This window comes from Amaranthus tricolor, chromosome 7 (assembly GCF_026212465.1).
Source record: "Amaranthus tricolor cultivar Red isolate AtriRed21 chromosome 7, ASM2621246v1, whole genome shotgun sequence".
Lineage (NCBI taxonomy): Eukaryota > Viridiplantae > Streptophyta > Magnoliopsida > Caryophyllales > Amaranthaceae > Amaranthus > Amaranthus tricolor.
The window spans coordinates 30,046,223-30,067,064 of NC_080053.1; the positions used below are offsets into that span (position 1 = coordinate 30,046,223).

Below are 20,842 nucleotides of genomic sequence, written 5' to 3' on the forward strand. Positions count from 1 at the left end.
GATTCAGTTTACTCGATCTTCCTCGTTGCAGGATTCCCTCTATCTAGAGGTGTTCCTCAAGTTGAGGAACTCTTTGCCTTTGACTACATCTTTTTTATGGGTTTGAGTTGTCGCCTTATATTCCTCCTCAAATCCAGATCATACATTATATAAGCGAAATATATTACGTAAGACGACGATGATGTATTGTTATTATTCTTTTGATGGCGACTTAACATTTTTACGTTTGCACGTATTCTACTCTTGTTGGTTTACTACTATAAGTGAAGTCAGGTGTCGTGTAGTGACTCGTGTTTATCTAGTGTTTTTGTTTTTTAAGTTTTAAGTCGAAAAATTGATTCATACAAGTGTAACGTGAACAAGAAAGATTCTGATTATCTACGAAATCTTCAATCACATAAGTAATTATTCATCCCAAAAATCTGATTTTTAAATGCTTTAAATTTTGCTTAGCTAGCTAGTTAGCTCCCTCAAATTTAATTTTAAAAAAGTTAAATTTAGTCTTCTTGTACCTTACACTGAATAATGAATGAAACATGGATTCTGAAATCACGTTAAATGACCAACTATCTAAGCCCTACTAGTATTTTTAGAGTAGAGGGTACGCTGGGGGCAATAAGAGTTAAACTCAGAACATCAGCTAGAAAAAATGATACTTATTTTAACTGTAACAAGATCGTCCTATTATCTAAGCGCTACTAGTAATTAATAAGGAAGGTTTGAGAAACTGCTGGGATGATTTATTCCACATCGACAAATTGAACATAATGTACACTCTTTATAAGTTATAGCACTCATTCTTCTCATTACCATATGGTTTTGGAATGTTATATATCCCCTAGGCTTATAAAATGTGTGCACCTTGTGCCTCCCCGCTAATATGCTGGCATTCATAATAAGTCCAGCTTAATTTAACATAGTAATCGAGCCGATGGTTCGATCAAAAATAAAAAATGGTAGGTCCGAAAAGAATGGCGTTCCTACCTTAATCGATTACTCCCACATGCAAACTTGACAGGGGTTCGCATGTGAGGGGATGTTGGGATGATTTATCCCACATCGACAAATTAAACATGGTGTGTACACTTTATGAGCTATAGAACTCATTCTTCCCATTGCCACATGATTTTGGGATGTTATATATCTCCTTGGCTTATAAAGTGTGTGCACCTAGTGTCTCCTTGTTAATATGTTGACATTCACAATAAATCCAACCGTAAAAATAACATATCAATTAATATGGATAGCAATAAAGGTATAAGACAACGAAAGGACAACATGATACCGAACAATCCAAGCTCTACTAGTGTGAGTCTAGCACTAATGATAAAGCCAATCTCATTTTCTGATAATTTAGTGATATTATTATTGCCTTCTAGACAAGGTATGAACATGCAACAAACAAAACAATAATCGTTGAAGTATCTATTATTTTTTATATGTACATTATCCCACCTCAAAGAAAGAGAAGAATATTTACCATCTTTATAAACTTAAAGAATTACTCGTATTACTTCCAATTAGTTTTATTAGTAGACCTCTATTTGGCTTGTAAACGATTACCTCATCTCTTCCATGTTTGGATTGTTCAGAATCATTTTCTAGATTTGTAAATAATTACTTTAAGGTGAAAAGTAATTACTTAAAAATTGTAAAAATACATTAAACTAGTTCAATAAAGATAATTTCACCTAAAATCGTCTCACATAAGAATTTAAGAAGAAATAATAATGGTGTTTGACATTTTGTCCAATGAATTTGGACTTGTAAAGAACCCAACAAAAAATATAGGATATTCTGCACCCAGAATCGTGACAATTTACGGAAATATTCAATATATACGATACTCTTTGTTCTGCAGCTAATATGTCCAACAACATTTATGTGCTTTATAATTGTCAAAAACAGTTGACCCGATCAAAAGGTTCAATGGATAGATATGGAAACAAAAAAAGTTAAGTATATATCATGTGTGTTACAAAGGTTATATTATTAATAGATTCGGAAACAAAAAATGTTAAGTGTATATCATGCGTGTTAGAGACTTATAGTCGTAACCTTTAAGTTTGAAATGTGGATATAAAAGAGGCATTCTCATATTTCACGATGCTACATCACTTAAAAAGACGAGTTGTGACAATGTACAAAAAATTGCAAAAAAGTGTTGTGAAGGTTAATATATATAGCTCGAAAGTCATCCATATTCTTTTCTATTCTTGGTCGAGTACGAAAGTCAGGGTGAACAGCAAAAAGAAAAGAGACAAAGAATCCAGTCAAAAGTCGGGTGTCCAATTCAAGCAATATTAGATTGGCTATAGTAAGGGAGAATAAAACGTGATTTCGTTTACAATTAAAAAAAATTAGTAAAACAAGTAAATACTTTAACACTAAATTAGAAGGAAGTAAAGGGGTTACATTTACTCATTAGGATAGCAATTGGGGAAGGGAGGGAAAAAGAATGAGAAGGAAAATGAAAGGGATTGAATTTCCTTATTATAATATCAATAGGAGACGGGAGGGAGATGATGGGAACTACGGAAACACTTCAAAGGAGAAACTTCATAATTAAAACAAAAAAAATTATTCCAACAATAGAAAGATTTGTAAGAAAAACACACCAATCTTTCTTCTCCCATTCCCTTCTAAAATGTTATTCTAAAATGTTAAGAGCAAAAAAAAATTTACCAAATTTTCACAAGGAATACAAATTCTTGTGAATCTTGTGACTCAATAAAGCACAAGGATTTTTCGAGTTCCATTACCGCACATAAGTACATAACTCATTTGCCTGTTGAATGTGGTACAGGGCAACTCATAAAACATTACTGGAAAAGACTGGTCGTTAACAAACCCATATTAGTTTATTTCAAGTAATTTTGAAGAATGTTTTTTTATGATCCGAAAAACGTTCTTAGCCTCTCAGGGAAGACTAGTCACACCTGCAGCAAGCCTGTGATGAGTGGACTTACTACTAGACGTTTTCAACAAGACGAGTAAAAACAAGGGCAGGACGAGGTGGCTTGGACTTCAGAGTACTAGTAGCTGACGATGACGTATTAAACACACAAATATATCGAGCAATAGTGGTGGCAGATAAGTATAAAAGAAATGGAAGCACCTTTGATTCATACATATATCACTTATCAGCACAGCAGACTAGTACACAGCATCAATTGAATTTCACAAACGAATTCTGTCTGTAGACAAGCATTTATCTGTAGATATCAATCAACAGTTGGACTATAACAATAAATAACTCAATAATTCATGATAAAAAAGAGTCTACAAAATCCAGTCACTCAGGAGACGTAAGATAAAAAATATCACCGGTAACCATTTCTGTTGAACGATGGGTTTCCAAATTGTTGTTGAGTATTAGGTGCCGGTTGTGGTTTCGCATACTCGGCAAATATGACCCAACCATCCAAAAACTGCAAGAGTCAAAAAAAGTGTTAACGAAATTCAAGATTTTCTTGCTACAAAAAATAAATATAAAAAGAAATACCCTGGAAACTTGAATCTAGAAGAACATAGTTCCTGTTATCCACAAGTGTCCCATTGGGATTTTGCACTTTTCATCAACCATTTTTAGTTTGTATTTTATTGTTAATCCAGAAGTTAAAATATAGTTAAGTCGGAATTTTTTATTCATCGCAATGTAAATTTTATTAATATCAACTTTATATAATTTTTATTATGCACAATTAGAGATACTAAAAAATAAAGTAATGCAATGACATGCAAAAACAAATAGGACACTTAAAGTGGATAAGAGGAAGTTATTGAATATGGATAAACTAGAAAAAGTTCTTTACTAAGAGCAGCAATTTCATTCCACAAAACTTATGATATTTCTTTTAGGTTTAAAAAGATAGAGAGAAACTAAAAGAAATGAACAAAAAAACTCCGGCAGTATCCTACTCTCCTTCTGACCACTTTTTTTTACTTTTTAGATTTGCCGTTTTTCTGTCCACCCTATTATCCATAACTATCCCCATACGGGGAGGAAACAGTTGAGCAAGTTGGGAAATGCTCTCAAGGCATACAACAGTTGACATATGCTCCAACAGAAGGTTGAAATAGATTTGCATAAACTCATAGAAGGAAAAAGAAGTATCAAAATTTCACACACCTGACCATCCATGCCTTTTATTCCTGCAGCAGCCTCTTCTGTGGAAGCATACCTTACAAAACCAAACCCTTTTGAATACCCTGAATAGCGATCAGTCACCACTTTAGCTGCAACAATGTACACCCATCAAAAATGCCGATAGCCCTAAGAAAAATTCAAAATATAGACTTGCCCAGAAATATACCATGAACCACTTCACCAAACTTCGCAAAGGCTTCTTTTAGACCTTCTGTAGTAGTACGTTTGCTAAGACCTACACAGTTTAAGAATGCCACCATCTAAGTACCAGCACTGAGAAAGGTATATTAATTTTTTACAATGACCTGCTGCAGCTAAGATAAGTCAAGAAGAAAATGAAACCTCAGTTGATTGAAAACCCTTAACAATATGCATAAACTAGTAGCAGTAAGCTAACAAAGAGATACGTAATGCATTTTTGTTCAGATAATACAGATAATGAGCAGCAAGTACACAACTTTACTGTGTGGATGAAAAGGAAAACATTACCTTATAACTGGCAAATTCCCTGGTCAAATTAATGTATTAAATGTCCTTTGCACAAACTAAACAACGATCCGTGGAATTGTATGTTCCCACTACCCCACCCCCAAAAAAACCACATCCATAAAGCTACAAGAAAAATCTGCCCCCTCCACCCCACCCTTACCCAAAAGGCATGCACATACATGCATTGAGAAGAACGGAAAAACTTTTTCTCCCTCTAGACTTCTATCTTGGTGCACGTTAGCAAGGGTTTTCTAACTTGGTCTAGAAATGGCAAGAAAGGAGAAATCAAAACAAGTGAGGGGAAAGGTAACTTCTAAACAACAGGAGGAAGGGCAATCGAGTGATTCTATGATGCAAGGAAAAGAGAATGAAATATTTATTCCAGCGTTAGAAACCCAACCAAAATGCACATGGTTTCAATGTAACAGTAATTGGGTGAGTATCATGTATCCCTATTAGGCGACAACTAAATCAGTGGCTCAATGATATGGTTGGATCAAAAGACACTTATCCATCTCAACCTATTAATGCCCCGATTAATAGCACAATGATTAATTCTTTAACTGGATTGATAGGGTCTGACATTTTCTAAGAGTGTCACAGTTAAAAAGGTGAAAACCAAAGTGGACAGTATTGCTAAGGTTACAGATTTCTAGAATCCTTAACTTTGTTGTGTACTGGGGGCGAATCCTTTAGTGGTCATGATAGAAGGCTTTGTTAGGAAAATCTAGAAGAATGTTGGGTGTTGGTCAGAGCATGTACTTGGTTCAATTTTCCTCAATGCTGAATAGAGATAAGCCGCAAAAATGGTGGGCTTCATATTTGATATGAAACCTTTTTACTAAGTCATGGTATCCTGACTTAGAAATGGACAAAAATAAATTCAAATCAATCCCCATAAGGATTCATAAGCTTGATGTGAAGTACTGCATCACCGTTGCATTTTCACACTATGGGCATTAGTGGATATGGATGTTTATTGTGAGTTTTCTGATAAAATTTCATTTATTAAAAAGCAAGAGCATGGTTTTTCTTGACTTGAACTTGGAAAAAACATACAACAAAGTATCAAGAGAAGTACTTAAAAAGGGAGATAATATTCTTTCTTTCTTTCCAAAAAAAAAAAAAAAAAAGAGAGAGATAATAGAATTCGATGAGTGGGCACGTGTAGAAGGATATAATTTAAAACGAAGATATAAGAAAGCGTTTAGGAGTAGCAAATATTGAGAAAAAGATGAAAGATAATAGTTTAAGATAATTTAGGCATGTGCAAAAACGAAATATATCCAAATCAATAATTACGGTCCCAAAAGAGAGAGAGGAAAAAGGAAAATGGCTTGGAAAACATCAGTAGGGGATGCACACGGTTCAGTTTAATTTGACACTAATTCAGACCAAATCAATAATTTCAGTCCCAAATCGGACCATTTGAACCTCCAGACTAGACAGGAGCACGTTTGGTCTACGGTTTTTTGTTTTTAAATGTTTTTCTAAATTAATATATTTTTTATGTTACCTATGCATGTTTCACTCTTATGGCTCTTATTATTAATGGTTCACTGTTATTTGTGATTAGGGCTAATAGAGTTTCGAGATAGGGTGATCATATGTCTCCTCTCTTATTTGTTATTATAACATAATTTTTAGTCTCCTCTCTTATTTGTTATTATAACATAATTTTTAGTCTCCTACTCATATTAAGAAAAGATTGATAATTTTAGGTTTCACCCTATATGTCTCCCATATGATCTTATCGTTCTCACTAAAGAAGACTTCACTCTATGAAGCTGCTTGCTCAAAAGTCTGGAGGTAGAAGGATTTTTGTGCTCCATATGGTTTTCCAGGGATCAGTTCCCTTTAACTATATATAGGTTCCTATGTCCACTGAGAGGTTAAACATTAAATATTGTGAATAATTAGTTCAAAGAATACTAGGAAAATCAGGACTTAGCGTACTAGAAATACTTCTAAATCCTACGCTGCCAAGCTACACCTGATTCCACTCTTTTGCCAGTGACTACTTATTGGGCTCAGTTCTTGATAATTTCTAAAGGGCACAGTTAACACGGTTCTTATGTTACAAAAACCTAACTATAATTATATCACTACATTTCTTCAGAAAACAAGCAGGTATTAGGTAAAACAATATCTGAAAATCAAATTTTCCAATCTCATAACAATAACTTGACTTCACAAAACACGAATTGAATCTCTAAGCAATTGTATCTTAAGATTACAATAACAAATTATACATGATTCTTATGTTACAAAACCCTGACTGTAATTATTTCAATAAATTTCATCGGAAATAATCACTTTGATAGAACAATCTTTAATTAAAAAAGGAATTCTAAAACGAAGTAACATATGGAAATGAATGGCAATACCAGAGACGAATAGATTAGGAGAGGGGTCAACAGGTGGAGCAGGAGAGGGCTGTTTGGAGGAGGCAGGAGGCGTGAAGTTGAATGCTGATGTTGCGAATAAACGATTTAGCCCTCGAGGTGCAACCGCCGCCATAACTGCTGCTCTCATCGCCATTGCCGACCTCCTAGGGTTTACTTTTCTCTCTACACTGTTTTGGGGTTTTTCTGTGGAGGTTTACAGAGAGAGAATTGGCAATTGACGAGTTAGAGACGTAACAATGTTACGTGACTGTAGTTTTTATAAAGTCTTACTACAACTCTGTTTTTAATTTGTAAAGTTAATAAATTATTTGTGTGTGTAGATTTGATAGGATAAAAATTTTGTAATTATTATTTAGTTTTTTTAGTTAAGTTCGTAATTATGCGAAGAATTTTTAGAGTCATTATTTTGGGTTGAAAATTTTTAATAACATCTTTAATCTATATTAAATTTGCAATTGATTATAGTGGTTTGAAAAGTTCTTATGTTTATAAGTTTGATCAAATGTTTTGAAATTTTTTTTTTTTAAGTTTGATCAAATTTGTGATGAATAAAAGTACATCATTTAATTACAACTATAATGGTATTTATATTTAAATTATACTAGCAATGACATCATTGTATCATAATCATAATTGTTTAACACAAAATCTTGTGAGAAACGTCTCTAACTGGATTGACTTATTGTATTTAAAAAAAAAAAAAGCAAAATGTAAAGTAAGTATTACACACTTACTCGGTGAGCATTAAGGATACGATAAGTAGGCATTAAGGATGATGTAAGTAGGCATTAAGGATACTGTATGTAGGCATTAAAGATATTGTAAGTAGGCATTAACAATGATGTAAGTAGGCATTAACGGTGATGTAAGTAGGCATTAAGGATGGTGTAAGTAGACGTTACGGATATGATAAGTAGACATTAATATTTAACAGGTTGGCCCTGAGATACGTCTTTCAGCCTCTTAGGAGACCAGCTAATTGTTTAAAAGTGGCAACTTGACACACGAAATATACGACTTGAATTTGAGGGGTGATTGAGATTCAAACTCGTAAACTCTTGTCATGTTGGCTCTTATACCATGTTAAAGAATCAACTCAACAAAAAATTTAAGCATGTGATTAAGATCACATGATAATTGATATGTTGTATACTCTAAGTTTGTAACAATTTGTTTACTAATTATTTATAAACACGTCTAATAACATTTGCTTACAAATTTCACTCCTCCAAATAATACCCTTACGTTCCGTTTGGTTAGTGGTACTAAATGATAATAATGGAAATAATATATAATGTAAAATTTCATCAAAAGTTTTATGTTATTCTCATGGCGATGAAACTTTAATCAAAAAAGTATTTTTGTTTACCAATGTTCATTATCATTTAATATCACATCTCCCAATGGTGATGCATTGGAATGAATTTTATGGAAAAAATGAGATGATTGAAGTTGGTCAAACATTACCATTAAGATAGTCAATAGTTTTTTCAACCAAAACAAGACTAATTTTCATTTTTATTACTACTTTCCAAAAAAATTATAAGTTTAATTCTCTAAGTATTTTTTTCTCCCTGCTTATCCTATATTAAATAATAATAAAATGCAAGTGACCTAAATATTTTTAAATAACGTGTACTTATGGGACACTCCCATAGGGCATACATACGTATATATAAAAGTAAAAACAAGCTCACTCAATTTAGGATTAGTCATTACCTTAACCTCTAAACCCCGCAACCTCCTCCCACAATCTCTCATCTATTTTTCATTTTAAGGTACCCATTACCCATTATTCAAATACAAATCGTCCTTTAAAGCTAAGACTTTTTACTTTTTTTTGGGTTGAATTAATCACACAAATTTGTACATATACATACCAATTTTCATGAAATACTAGCCAAATTTTTTAATTCAAGTATTATTATTAATATATTATAATAATGTTTTCTTTAAACAGAAACAGAGTTTCTCTGTTTTTTGTAGTAAATTTCTGGGTTTTCTGGGTATTTTCAATGAATTTAAATGCTGATTTTATTAGTAGAAATGATTTTCCTGACGGGTTTATGTTTGGAACAGCTTCTTCTGCTTACCAGGTATTTTTTTTCTTTTTTGAAAATTATTTTTTAGTTTTATATTGTATTTTTTGAGTATTTATTTTATTTGCAGTTTGAAGGAGCTGTAAATGAAGGAAACAGAGGAGAGAGTATTTGGGATACTTTCTCAAGACTTCCGGGTATGTTTTAATAATTGAGTAATTGTTTAGTTAGTTATACTATTAATTATGTATTATGCTCTTTAATTGTTTATTTTATGTAATTTATGACCAATTTTGCAGGGAGGATATTGGATTTTAGCCATGCGGATGTAGCTGTTGATCAATATCATAGATTTAAGGTATTTTTTTATAATAATTTTTTAATTATGTGTTTTGAATTTGCAATTCGTTAAAAATGACTTAAAATTAGTTTAAAATAGATTATAATTTGTTTTTTTTATTTGTAATTTCTGGGTTGAACCGCGAATCATATGACATTGGTCCTGATTAATAATTAGAGTATATAATTTATTTCGGTTCTTCAACTAATACTTTACTAATTTGAGAATCGAAAATCAACCTACTTTTTTATCGCAATCAGATTATGAAAAACAAATAAAGTTATTTAATATTTGTGTTTTTATGTTAAATATAATAATCTTATTAAGTAGGAGTAGTAATCACAAATAAAAATCAAAAAGTATATGGAACTATGTGATAGAATAAATACATTTATTATATGAGATATTATAGAAGTAAATACAAATATAGAATATTTACTCTATTATTATGAATTATAAAGATAAAAAAGTTTGTTTGGATAAGGAAGCTTTATCATTAGTGACAATATAAAATACAATAATTATTATGATAGTGATTGATCTAAAAGTTATCATATGCAACTCTTTGAAGGTTGCCCTCTAGCCTCTAAGCTATAAAAAAGGAAATTTTATACTCCATAACGGCAAATTGTGACAATGTCAACCGAGTGAGAAAAAAAATAATGTTTTATGTAAAAGTGAAAAAAATGTATAATAAATTGAAAACGTGGATGTGGATTGAGGAAAAAGCATATGTCATAGTTAAAAATATTTATATAGCAAATTATATAAGATTTACTAAAATAAAAAATAGAACAACAATCTAGAAAGAAAGGAGTACTAGTTTTTTGATTTTTTGCTATTTTTCTTATAATTATCAAGGCAATAAATAATGATATTGCAAAGAGTACATTTGCAAACAAAAATTGAGTGAATTTATTAAAAAAAAAAATGAAAATTGAGTGAATTATAAGTTGCATAAAGTTTTTATACAACTAAAGTAAAATAACTCATTAAATTATATTCATTTCTTATATGCTCGGAAAGGTTACTAGAAAAAGAGACAACGAAAATTAAATCAAGTAGAAAAGTAATATTGTTTGACCACTTTATTTTTATTTATATTTCAAAGAAAATTTTGAGTTATTATATCTCTATATGCGCATCATAAAAAATTATAAAAATTATATATTAAAAAATTTTATATCAAGACGAATCTAATAAAATTACATATGAATATATTTTATTTTTAATGTATACACAAAAAATCGAAATCTCTCAAATCAAAAGTAAAAAACATAAAGTAGACAAATAAAAAGAAATTAAGGAAGTATTTATTTTAAATGAGAAAAAATACGATATAATGCTCGTCTACATTTGGGATTTTAGAATTATGATAATTATTTCTCAAAATGAAGATAGTTGATAAAAGTCGTTATTGTAATTTAGTATTTGCAAGTCGGCTACCTAATTTGAATGAATGACATTTGGTATGAAATAAAGGAATATAGGTTATAGGGCATGGAGTTAGTTAATGCTTTATTATATTCGTTGGTAAGGCAACTACTTCCATTATACTTGCTATATTTGACCATTTACACAATTTAATATGTTATTTTGTTTATTTATATGTTAAATTATACACTTCTAAAAATTATAAAAAGTTAATATTATAAAAGTATGCGATTAGACAATTCAAACAAGATTTCACTTGACTATATATTTACTTACACATTAGGTGTAATATATAAAATAAGCTTGAACGATGAATAGTGCCCATATATATCAAGTATTTCAGTACAAATGAAGTATTATATATCTAAAGAATTAATTTTAGAAAAAGTCTAATAAATTGGTCCATAAATTTTAATAAAAGATAAAAATATATGGAGTCTCCTTCAATAATTAATACTACATGTATATTTAAAAATATCATGATATTTGTAATCCTTACATCTAAATACTAAGATTTAGAAGTAGGCATTTTGTAAAATAAAACTTTTGTTAAAGTACAGGATAGACCAAGGAGAGGGCTAGGAGAGCGGAAGCTAGAATGAATTCATGACTTGACGTCTTGACCGAAAAAATAATACATACTTTAATTGAGACAAGACTAAATTCTCAAAATAACACTTGTTAAATCACTTAAATTACAGATATATGAAATTATATGTTCATCGCTAATTAATATCATTTTCCTTAAATCAGGTTTTTCCTTGAAGAGAAGAAAAATATAATGCACGACTTTATTTCTTTTCTTATAAATATTAAAAGATTGATAATATGTTATATACTCTATTATCACGATCAAATGTTATTCTTTTTAAATCTCTTTTTAATGAGCTAATAAAAAACGTACAGAGTGATGTAAAGTTAATGAAGGATCTAGGAATGGATGCTTACAGATTCTCTATCTCTTGGCCTAGAATTTTCCCAAGTAAGATGTCATTTCAAAAAAATTAAATTATTTTTCTTCAATTTATCATTTTTAACACTTTTAAAAAATGTAATTAAATGCTCAGAAAAAAAATAACTAAGTGTTTTATGCTATTTTCATCACAGATGGTACAGGAGAACCAAACCCTGAAGGAATAAAATACTACAATAATCTTATTGATGCTTTGCTTGAGAAAGGTGACTCTGCTGTTACACTTAAATTATATTTTCACATAAATATTTTAATTAATGAGAAAAGACACGATAAATATTTGTATTAATTTTTTACGATCCTACGAAGAGAGAATTTAATCATTGATCTTTTGATATTTAATCAGGAATCCAACCTTATGTAACCTTATACCATTGGGATCTTCCACAAGCCCTGGAAGACCGTTACGATGGATGGTTGAACAATCAAATTATGTGAGTAACATTTATATAATACGTGTTCACTTCAACTTGAATGAATCGTATTCAATAAAATCGATTTCAAATTGGTTTAAGAGTTACCAATAAGGTTTTTTTAGATTATGTAACATATCATCATGCTTTAACCATTAACTTAAATTTTTTGAACCTTTAACTTTAGTTTTTTTGTTGAGTTGACATGGTATCAGAAGCCAGTGTGACAAATTATCACATGTTTGAATTTTATTTACCTCTTTTTCAAGCGGAATATTTAGCATAAAGCCTTATGAGAAATGTACGTGTTGCATCTACACTTCTTGCCCATAGGACTGTGTTAGGCCATCCTCATACCTGGCAGCTGACGCTGAATATTTTACTTTAAATAAGGGGTAGTTAAGATTCAAACCCGTGATCTCTTGTAACGGCGGCTTTAACACCATGGTTAAGGCCCCAAAATATGCTATATACTGTAATAGACTCTTGTGTAAAGGGGCGTGTTAGAGAATATAACATAGCCTATAGTTTCAACTATCAGCTTAAGCTTTTGAAAAGCATAAGCTGGTTTCTTAACATTTTTCAATATACATAGTTTAGTAAGATTCAGTCGAAGAAAACATGACCTTATTCACATAAAGCACAATAGAATCCAAGCTATTTCAATATTTTGATGAGTACAACTTGGCTTTGCAGTAAAGATTTTGAGCTTTATGCATCGACATGCTTTGAAGCTTTTGGGGATAGAGTAAAATATTGGGTTACCTTCAACGAGCCTCGAGGGTTTTCCATCCAAGGCTATGATTCCGGAGTCCAAGCTCCCGGAAGATGTTCGTTTTTCATTCATTTGTTATGTAAGGAAGGAAAATCATCAGATGAGCCTTATGTAGTAGCTCACAATATATTGCTTTCTCATGCTGCTGTTTACCATACTTACCAAAAGAAATATAAGGTACTTTCTCACCCCAAAAAACAATACAAAATGGTAGTGTATTTGATCAGTTTAATCTTAAAGGGTAATCTTCAATATGTTAGGAAATACAAGGAGGATCAATTGGGATTGCATTGGATGCCAAATGGTTCGAGCCAATAACTAGTAAAAAGGAAGATCGAGATGCTGCACAAAGGGCATTGGATTTCTCCCTTGGATGGTACTCCTAATATCTTTGAATTTCTGAGTATTTGTTTCGTTCACAAGATATCATTATCTCAATATCATTATATAGCATATCATGGAAGTTCAATCATCAGCGTAAGGCTTTGATTGAGATGTTCACTTAATATGATGTCAAAAGCCAACGTAACAAAAAGGTTTTGTCATAAGTTCGAATCTCTTCAACCATTCATTTCAAACAAAATATCTATTACTAAAAAGAATGAGTGCTATATCCACATTTCAAGGAACCCACTAAACCAAAAGCTTTAAGTTGATGATCGACGCCTCAAAATATGTTATATACTTTAACACGCTTCCTCACACGAGAGTCCTTTGGGCAAAAAGCGTGGATACAACACAAATGCTCCTCATAACTGGCGCTAAAATATTTCACTTTAAATGAGGGGTGGTTGAGATTCGAATCTGACCTCTTATCACGATGGCCTCCGATACCATATGAAGGAACCAATTCAACCAAAAACTTAATTAAGCTAATGGTTGAGGCCCCATAATATGTAATATACTCTAACACCACACTTTTAGCCCAAAGGGCTCTCGTGTAAGAGTGTGTGATACAGCGTATCACATATTCAAGACTTTACAAGATGTAAGCAAGTCACAACATTGCCCTTGATAGTATTTTCTGTTGGAAGAAGAAGCCTCGGAGATTTTTCAGTTCTGAACTGTATTATAACACAAAGTTTTGATCAGGTTCCTTGATCCACTATTCTTCGGATATTATCCAAGTTCGATGAAGAAACGTGTTGGAAACAGGCTTCCTGAAATTTCACTCGAGATATCAACACAACTGAAAAATACTTTAGATTTCGTTGGCATTAACCATTACACAACATTGTATGCTCGAAATGACAGAATCGGGTTCAGGAAATTCATACTGCAGGACGCCTCAAGTGATTCGTCTGTCATTACTTCTCGTAAGAGATCAATCACCCTAAGAATTTCTTATGAAGCTTTTCATAATCTTGATATATTCTTAATGTAGGCTCTTTTTAAATGCAGCTAATAGGTATGGTGTACCAATTGGAGAAAGGGTAAATTTCTAACAAATCCCTCACTATACCGCGTTTTTTAGAGATAATATGTACCTTCACTTGTTTACAATGTAATGTCTCTTTCCTCAGGCTGCTTCGAGGTGGCTTGTGATCGTCCCTTGGGGCATTCGTTCAGTAGCAAGATATGTTCGGGACAATTATAACAACCCTCCGATGTTCATTACCGAAAATGGTAAGTTTCTATTCTAAGAAATCTATTCATTTTTCCAAGTGAAATGGATCAACACTAGAGACTTGCTTTAACCCCCATGAGTCATGAAAACATGTAATAAGGGCGAACTCTAAATACATGTATAGGGTGAGTCGTCGATAGGGGCGGACTCAGGATTTTAGGAATGGGATTGCACAATATTTTTAAATTTATATTTTAAAGCATGTTTAAATCAAAAATAAATTTTTGTATTTCATCGATAGAATGGTGCATATAAATGCATAAAATGTTAAATGTCACTAACTCGTTAGTCGTTATCGTATATAAATATAAAAATATACATCTTGACTCTAACAAAATGTGCGCTTGATTTTTTCATCGACTAACCTGCAAAGGCCTAATATTTAGGCTTTCATCTGCAACAAGATAACTTACAATAATTATCATTAATTATTAAGGAATCAATAAATAAACAAATACACCTCCATGCATACACGCTAAAAGAGGGAAGAATTTACTGAATAACAATTAATAAAAATAATGGGCAGAATTTTGTCAATGAAAATTTAGCAAACTAAGTAGGACATATAAAAATAAAAATTATTGCAAACTCAGTGGTACGAATGTGTAATAATAATATATGTATTGACGGTCCTTTTACACCAAAAAATCATATTTGAATATCCTATAGGTAAAGACCATTTCCTATCATTAAAGTTTTTTAAAATATGATCATTATTTAAAATAAAACAAGCATGTTAAAAAAATATAATACATACTTCATAATTAACTTTATAGAATGAAAAAAAAAATATATAAACTATAATGTATTCTTATTTTTTCTTAATAAAGTATAATGTTGCATTCCTATGTTCTTATAATACTTATAATACATAAGTTACAAAATATAAATATAATACATATGTAAGAAAATAAATATAATGCAGTAAACTTTATAGAGTCAATTACTGTTATCTGCATTTGGCCGCGATTAATAACATGTTAACCTTGTTTGTCATAGTGGTCGTCAGGATTTAGCATGTGCGTTTGTTCTCATTGAGGGTTCAAACGCAAGAGCAAAAAAATTTTTAATTTTTTGATTGTTTTGCCTGGGGTAGCCCACCTAGGTCCGCCCCTGGTCGTCGAACATGCATTGCTATATGTGTACAAAATTAAGTCGTCTGTCATTTTTCTGGGTTATATGTTAATCAAGTCATGACCTAAGTAGGTCCAGATTTAAATTCCCTCAAAAAATGTGAGCGCAAAAATAATGTATCATTTTTTTGTTAGGCATGGATGAAGAGCACAAGCCACATGTAGCATTGAATGATGCCTTACAAGATAATAAAAGAATAAGTTTCCATAGAGACTACCTTTCCAACCTCTCGGCTGCTATAAGGTACACACGAAAGTCGTTATTCATCTGTATCACTTATTTTGCTATATTTTCACTCGAGAAAATGATTACGATATAAATTAATTGTTCAGGCAAGACGAGTGTGATGTTCGAGGATACTTCGTATGGTCCTTGCTAGATAATTGGGAATGGAATCTCGGTTATACACATCGTTTTGGACTGTATTATGTGGACTACAAGAACAATCTTACAAGAATCCCCAAGAATTCTGTTAATTGGTTCAAAACTTTTCTTAGAGTTGGTGATAATAGTCTTTACAAAGCATCATAATTTAATTTTTATAATTTTGTTCTTGGATTTGCAAACACGTCATCTTTATGTACATGACAAAAAAAATTTAAAATATAACATTTTATTACAAATTATAGAGGTTATTTTCCATTAACTCTTGTAGCAAACATATGTGCCACATTAGAAAAGCAAGAGCTTCTAGTTGGTAATGAAATTCCGTGAAAAGAAAATACGTGTTTAATTAGAGTTTCATTCCCATAAGGATGACATGTTATTATATTAATGAAAATTTATACAATTTTTTTTATTATTACCACTATTTATGACTTGTTATTAAATAGGTCGTAAAGTTTTCAAAATCATATAACATGCATGATATTAGAGTATTTTATGTCATAAAATTAGAGCAGAAATGAAATACTTGTTTTGTTCGGGGTTTAATTGATTGTGCGCATTTTTCTTTGTTCTCTCGCTATGATATATCTGTTATCTACTCTCCAAACTCTCACTTTGTACGTGAATAATGAGTTGATAAATACGATTATACTATAGCTAAATAGGAACATGTTGAATTTGAAACAAGCGATAGTTGATTTGAATTAAATTAAATCTAAACCAACTCAATTGATCATTTGCCATGTTATGATGTGTTACTATAATAAATCTTTGAATTTATAAATTCAAAATATAATTGTTGTGTATAACAACACATTTGACACAAGTAGTCTCTTTTTTCTTATACAATAATTAACAACTAGGCTCTAAGTTGTCTCTACACAAGGCATCTATTCCCAATCAAAGAGAATCGGGTTTTATTTTAGTTTGACTAAATATTGTCTATTTAAGGCAAGGTTATAAGATCGAATCTATCTAGCCCTTCCCTTAATTCTTTCAAACTACCTTGCAATTCAAAAAAAATTCATATTTAATTTGACATTAAGGCAAAATATAGAGAGTGAGATTAATCAATCTATAATTATTTTTTAACTTTTTACAGCTGGTCTTGGACGAGATGGCCTCATAATGAGACCGTAAATTTGAGCCGGCCCAATTCGCACATGCAACAACTTGGGCATTTTTTTTCATTTTCGGGACATTTTTCAATTTTAATCTTAAAGGTTAAGGTTAAAATTGATAAATGCCCAAAAAATTAAAATGTTGTTACACACGCATATTGGGCCGGCCCAAATTGACGGTCTCATAATTAAACTGTCTCGTCCAAGTTTTTGTAAACGTTTTATTTAAAAAAACAATTAAAACTATGTTTTGGATTAAGATTTATGTACAAAGAGTCGACGGGGAAACCAAAGGTGTACAAAGAGTCGTGGTGGTGGAACGAAGAAGTGCAAAAGAAGATAAAGAACAAAAACAGGAGATTCAAGGAGCTCATGGCTTTCACGGAGGAAGAGAATAGGACATATAAGAAGGAGAGATATAAAGAAGCAAAACGGGCGCAAAGAAAACAGTAGTGGAGGCAAAAGATCGCGCATTTGAAGCCTTTTATCAAAAGCTTGATACCAAAGAGGGGGAGAAGTATATTTTTAAGTTGGTAAAAACAAGATCTAGGCAGAAGTATAATTAGACGAGAGACGGTAATTAGAGAGAACCAATTCGAATTCATGTCGGGAAGATCAACGACCGTGGCAATACATCTTTTGAGGAGATTGATGGAAAAGTATACAAAGCGGAAGAAGGATTTGCATCTGGTGTTCATTGACCTGGTGAAAGAGTACAATAGCATACCACGAAGCATCGTTTGGGATAGCCTCAAGAATAGAGGCATTTCATGAAGGTACATTGAGGTAATACAGGACATGTATGATAGAATGTCGACTAATATACATATACCGGTGGGTATGACAGAGTCTTTTCCAATTAAAATGGGACTACATTAGGGATCAGCACTAAGTCCTTTCATTTTTACGGTCATTATGGAGGGAATATCTAAATCCATCTGGGAAAACGTACTATGGTGCATGCTTTTCGTCGACGATATAGTTTTGGTCGTAGAAACCAAGGACGAGGCTAATAGTAAATTGGACGAGTGGGAGAAGCCTTGGAAGGTAAGGGGTTGCGCATAAGCCGAACGAAGACAGAATACTTGCGATGCAATTTCAGTGGGGATAGAATTGATAAGGGAGCCAGAGGTGACCATAGGGGGAAAAGTTATTGCATGTACGTCCAAGTTCAAATATTTGGGATCGGTGATTCAGAGTAATAGGAAGTTTGATAGAGACGTTACTAATCGTATACAAGCGGGTTGGCTTAAGTGGCGAGCAGCAACCAGGGTGCTTTGTGATAAAAAGTTACTGATGAGATTAAAATGTAAATTTTACCGCGTTGTAATTAGGCCAACGTTTTTATATGGGACAGAATGTTGGCCCGTAAAGAAGGTTTTTGAACTAAGGATGAAAGTAACAGAAATGCGTATGTTGAGGTGGATGTATGGTAATACTATGATGGATTGGATAAGAAACCAGGAGTTCAGAGAGAAGTTAAGGATTGCACCTCTCTCCGCAAAGATGTAGGAGAACAGGTTGAGATGGTTTGGGCATGTGCAGAAAAAGATACATGACGCCCCAGTAAGAAGGATCGAATGTATCATATTGGAGGGCAAAAGAAGTCGAGGAGGACTTAGGAGAACGTGGGAGGAACAGATTAAAAGTGACATGCATGAACTTCACCTCTCAAAGGACCTGACCAGGAACAGGGGCAGTTGGCGGCGCCTTATCCACATCTTAGATTACTAAACCCTTCCCTTTTTACCCATCGTTTGTTATTGTTCATTGCTTTTAATTATTGCTCTTTACCTCCTATATTACTTTTATCTTTATTTTTAGTTATTTGTACGTATTCTATTTATTCTATTTGTAACTTGCAGTTTTCTCTCTCTTTTAAGACCTTTTTTGAGCCAAGAGACTCTTTAACCGCACTCTCCTCTATGGTTATGAGTTGTCGTCATTCTTTCCTCTCTAAACCCTGATCATTGTTTTTTATGAGCGGGATACACTAGATATGATAGATGATGATTAAGATTTATATCTGTAAAATAACATAAGAGTGGCTAACTAAATACAATTGAATACTTTTTAACAGAAAGTATATTTAAGTGAGACCATACAGATTGTTTGAAAGATATAAAATTATAAAGTTTGAACAAAGAATATTGTAGAGTATTCAATTATTCCAAAATTTAGTTTGGATATAAAAAGTGGAAAATAATTTTAAAACTATGGAGAGATATAAAATTATAATGTTTGAACAAAGAATATTGTATAGTATTCAATTATTCCAAAATTTAGTTTGGATATAAAAAGTGGAAAATAAATTTAAAACTATGGAGATGCGGGGGATCGAACCCCGTGCCTCTCGCATGCAAAGCGAGCGCTCTACCATTTGAGCTACATCCCCAATTTATATATTTTGAGACGCAGTAAACTTATAATTATTTTTATGCTTGTATTATTGTATAACCAAATGCCCTCATAGGTTTAGTAGTTAGGGAATAGTTTTAGTACATATCTCACAAATCAGATGCTCTCACACGATATTTACTTTTATTTTAATTTTTTAAAATAGTCAAAAATGGAAACTTTAGGAGGGTAAAGCTCCCACCCGCCCCTATAAATTTTCACTATTGATATCAACACCTTTTAAAATCCAAAAGTGCACCTGTTGTAAATACAAAATCTTTCAATTTTAGTCAAACGAGTTCAAGCTAAAAATGAACCGATAAAATGAATAAACTTTTTTAATAAAATAACTTTAAAAAAGCTTCCTTGAAATTGTGTAATCAAAATAAATGTCTCTTCTTATTTGAACCTCTAGTTATATCTTGTTCGTTGTTACTGTAAAGAAAAGATAAATATTTAAAAAATCAAATTTTATTTGTTGTTACTAGCAATAAACAAGTTTACATCATAATTTTTGTCATACAAGTCATGACTTTTAAAAGCGATATATATATTTATTCATATGTTGGATGTTAATATTAACAAAATAAGTAAATTCATATATCTTTTTTTCCATGTTTTCTCTTAAGAATAGACTTTAATTCTTATACGCATAAGTGAATCTAACAATAAATTATATATTCGACAACTTAGACCTATAAAATGAAATTAGTTAGTTACTTTTTATTTTAATTTTATTAATTTTCATTACAAAGGTCAAAAAGTGAATAAAAATAAAAAACCGAATTATTTGAAATGCGTATAAAAGACAATTAATTAGGAGTAGTTAGTTTTTCACTTTATTTTATTTTATTATTATTTTGTTTATTAAGAAAGGTTAATAAAAAAATATTTATCCAACAAGAGTTAAATAAATTATCCAATTATAATTTATTAGAATATAAACTTTTAAAATGATCAATTAAGAGACGGTCTTTCACACAAGTAGCTCGTTGAACAAGGATCATACAATCTATTAATTTTGATTGTGTAATAATACGCGACAAACTTAAGATGATTGTGCCATTTGTCTTTTTTAAATTGGATTAAAAATATTTACATTGCAATTTTGTAATCAAGGAAATAATTAATGAGATCAATCAAATAATATCCATT

At 31.5% G+C, this 20,842-nt stretch overlaps 2 protein-coding genes and 1 non-coding gene across 3 annotated transcripts; 1 reads left to right on the forward strand and 2 right to left on the reverse strand.

Annotated features, from left to right (window-relative positions):
• Positions 1-3,071: 3,071 nt before the first annotated feature.
• Positions 3,072-7,285, reverse strand: LOC130818063 (organelle RRM domain-containing protein 2, mitochondrial). The gene is made up of 4 exons (XM_057684092.1): positions 7,027-7,285; positions 4,317-4,385; positions 4,133-4,239; positions 3,072-3,431 (listed from the first exon to the last, which is right to left on the reverse strand). The coding sequence occupies exons 1-4, from the start codon at positions 7,178-7,180 to the stop codon at positions 3,324-3,326; spliced, it is 438 nt and encodes a 145-aa protein (XP_057540075.1). The 5' UTR covers positions 7,181-7,285; the 3' UTR covers positions 3,072-3,323.
• Positions 7,286-8,696: 1,411 nt separating this feature from the next.
• LOC130818071 (putative beta-glucosidase 41) lies at positions 8,697-16,579 on the forward strand. Its single transcript, XM_057684099.1, has 13 exons — positions 8,697-9,143; positions 9,217-9,283; positions 9,386-9,444; positions 11,767-11,842; positions 11,968-12,039; positions 12,180-12,267; positions 12,943-13,198; positions 13,282-13,397; positions 14,114-14,337; positions 14,423-14,454; positions 14,545-14,647; positions 15,917-16,025; positions 16,115-16,579. The coding sequence occupies exons 1-13, from the start codon at positions 8,991-8,993 to the stop codon at positions 16,311-16,313; spliced, it is 1,554 nt and encodes a 517-aa protein (XP_057540082.1). The 5' UTR covers positions 8,697-8,990; the 3' UTR covers positions 16,314-16,579.
• Positions 16,580-19,612: 3,033 nt separating this feature from the next.
• On the reverse strand, positions 19,613-19,685 carry TRNAA-UGC (transfer RNA alanine (anticodon UGC)). Its single transcript has one exon. It is a non-coding gene; the product is annotated as a tRNA-Ala (tRNA).
• Between the last annotated feature and the right edge of the window lie 1,157 nt (positions 19,686-20,842).

What these genes read in the sequence shown, in the direction of transcription:
- LOC130818063 (XM_057684092.1), bottom strand. Translation starts at nt 7,180, where the DNA reads ATGGCGATGAGAGCAGCAGTTATGGCGGCGGTTGCACCTCGAGGGCTA. An exon ending in GTTTGGTGAAGTGGTTCATG is followed by an intron (nt 4,240 to 4,316) that starts GTATATTTCTGG and finishes ACATTGTTGCAG; the next exon opens with CTAAAGTGGTGACTGATCGC. An exon ending in TAAAAGGCATGGATGGTCAG is followed by an intron (nt 3,432 to 4,132) that starts GTGTGTGAAATT and finishes TGACTCTTGCAG; the next exon opens with TTTTTGGATGGTTGGGTCAT.
- LOC130818071 (XM_057684099.1), top strand. Translation starts at nt 8,991, where the DNA reads ATGTTTTCTTTAAACAGAAACAGAGTTTCTCTGTTTTTTGTAGTAAAT. An exon ending in TGGTTGAACAATCAAATTAT is followed by an intron (nt 12,268 to 12,942) that starts GTGAGTAACATT and finishes TTGGCTTTGCAG; the next exon opens with TAAAGATTTTGAGCTTTATG. An exon ending in TTCGTCTGTCATTACTTCTC is followed by an intron (nt 14,338 to 14,422) that starts GTAAGAGATCAA and finishes TTTTAAATGCAG; the next exon opens with CTAATAGGTATGGTGTACCA.